At 43.7% G+C, this 2,500-nt stretch overlaps 1 protein-coding gene across 2 annotated transcripts in view; it reads right to left on the bottom strand.

Annotated features, from left to right (window-relative positions):
* Positions 1-2,500, bottom strand: part of cldn19 (claudin 19) — a 15,442-nt gene that overhangs the window by 12,439 nt on the left and 503 nt on the right. For both annotated transcript variants that reach the window (XM_060063275.1, XM_060063282.1), the window contains exon 1: positions 2,105-2,500. This exon is cut by the window's right edge and continues 503 nt beyond it. In XM_060063275.1, coding sequence (XP_059919258.1) covers positions 2,105-2,327 — 223 coding nt within the window. In that variant the 5' untranslated portion in view covers positions 2,328-2,500. The remainder of the gene's footprint in view (positions 1-2,104) is intronic.

Raw genomic sequence — 2,500 nt, 5'->3', positions numbered from 1 at the left:
ATTAGCTTGTTATAGCTATTTGGGGTCGCCATTGAGATAAAAACTATTTTCTCTTAATTTTAATGGATATGGTGGTTTGGAGGGTGTCAAGCAGTGCTTTGAGTAATTTAAATAGACCTTCTTGCCAGAAAGATTTGCCAACCTTGCTGGCAGGAAGTCATATTACCAGACAGGAAATGACGTTCATTATGTTCACTATTAATAATATCAGGAATCTAGGTAATTGAGCAAGAGAATGAATAGAAAAAAAACATTGAAGACAAAACAACATATAAGAAATTATAAAATGTACTAAAACGTTTTTTATTTGTATACTTATATATTTGTATGAAACTTTTATACATTCAATCCTTATTCTAGTAAAATACTAGCCTCATACTTAATATAATACAAACACTGACACTATATTTAGCTGGTACCATTAGTTACTGAACTCTAATGTTAGCTATTCAGGCCTACAAGCCTGGTTAACCCAACCATTAGCCTCGATAAGTTAAATTGCTACATTTCTAGCCATTTTCTTTAATTATATTTTATTTACTCACCATATGGGCTATCATTTGAACCCTAACCCAACAACATACGATTATTTTACACAGTGCTCCTTTGAACACCCTGACCCTAACCCATCAGACCACGTACGCCAACGTTACCAGGTACGTTACCCTTTATGCCCAAATCACATCCATTTTGTCAGAGCAAGATTAAGAATAGGTTATTGTAAAAGGTTATAGCTAAGAACACCATGGATGGCCTGTGATGGATTGTCACACGTTGATGAATTGTCCCTCGTAGTGGCGGTGGTGGTGGTGGGGGTGTTCTAGGAAAAACCCTCTGTGTTTGAGCGGAGTGCTAATATGTGCACACACTGGGGGGCTCGGACCAAGGGAACAATGTACGTGTGTGGGGAAGACAGAGCGCATTCTGGGAATATCTCTTGGTGTTTGGCTCAACACTGGCCTTTTCTTCTCCAAACAACCCCTATTCATCAGGACAATACGCCGTTCATTTGGCCGTAACCAGTGAAAAAACAGGAGATGTCCGAGCGGAGCGATGCCCCCTCTTGCACGGCCATGCTACAGAAAATGTTTGATACGGTATGAGTGAGTCACCCAGAAGGGCCACAGGCTTCTCCCAGGGCCTTCTGTGTGTTGTACCAGAAGGGGGAAGTAGTATGCAAGAGGAGGATTACATTCATTTATATTACTACACATCCGCAGAGTGGAGCAACATCAAGATTAAAGATGATTCAAAATGGTAATAATAAGCGGTGTGGGCTTTGCCATTGGTGCTCTGAAGAGGACTTTGGGGCGATCCCGCCCCCTGTAGCTTTGCATCAGAGAGCCCTAATCAGATGATTTAGGCGAATGTTGGTTGGGGGGGATTCATATAATCTGTGTGTCATTAATTATGAGTCAGTAGGCCGCGCTCTCAGATTGGAGATGACAGCAAGCTCATATTCAGAGCTAATTTATGTCAGAACCCCACATTCCTGGCTATCGCCAGCCACCAACACCCCGATATCCCCCCGACAGCCCCCCACGCAGCCAACGGCCCCTCTAACTCACAGCTAATGTGAAGATGTTTACCACTTCTCAAGGAGGAATTTCATTAAACCTCTACACAGCAGCAGTAGCAGCAGCATTTTTAACAAGATTTATGCCTCTGAACTTTTGATCTTTCCAAGTAATACATCTTTTTCCATCTCACTTGTTTTGGGACTTTAAAAACGATGGGATGTATATACTGTGTCTAACAATAGCAACAATTTGGTTGAAAATGTTTCCATATTTTCAGTTGTAAGTAATTAAGAGCTTTTTGGTAATTGGCCAACAGTACATGGATCGCACAATTATAAGAACTACGTCATTGGTTCGGGATCAAGATCGTTTTTCACGTCCATTAAAGCAAAGGAATGACAATAAACCCCAAAAAGTGCATTCTCCACCAGAATTAAAAATAAACAACACATGTCACACACTCCCCATTCAAACATCCCACAACTCCAGCATCTTCGGGTATCGGAAACAAAGTCAGCAGAAACGCAACACAAATGTGCCTGAGCATAAGGGGAGGTGAAGGGGCCAGATAGCCGCGTACTCACTGTCCAGGGAGAGCATGGAGTCGAAGATCTTGCACTGCACCTGCCCCGTGCTCTGGGAGGCACAGCTCATCCACAACCCCTCGTACAGCCCCACGGCCGTGATGATGGCGTCGCCTGCATACGACGACTGCTTCCACTGGGGCAGCACCGTGGTGGAGATGATCCCTATCCATCCGCCCAGCGCCAAGAAGTAGCCCAGTAGCTGGAGCCCCGAGTTGGCCATCCTGCGTCTCCTTCGGTCAAACCGTTCTCTGTTCTCACGACGACCGGGTCACAGTTGTCTTTTTCTCTTTTGGTTTCTTTTGGTTTGTTCCTGCTCTGGTCCGTTGAACTCCTACAGCCAGATCCAAGGGAGAGTAGAGGTTTTTTTTTATTGAATTCAGTTTTCTGTTAGTT

This window comes from Gadus macrocephalus, chromosome 1 (genome assembly GCF_031168955.1).
Source record: "Gadus macrocephalus chromosome 1, ASM3116895v1".
NCBI lineage: Eukaryota > Metazoa > Chordata > Actinopteri > Gadiformes > Gadidae > Gadus > Gadus macrocephalus.
Note: the sequence above shows the minus strand (reverse complement) of the source record. Positions and strands in the feature narration are given on the sequence as shown.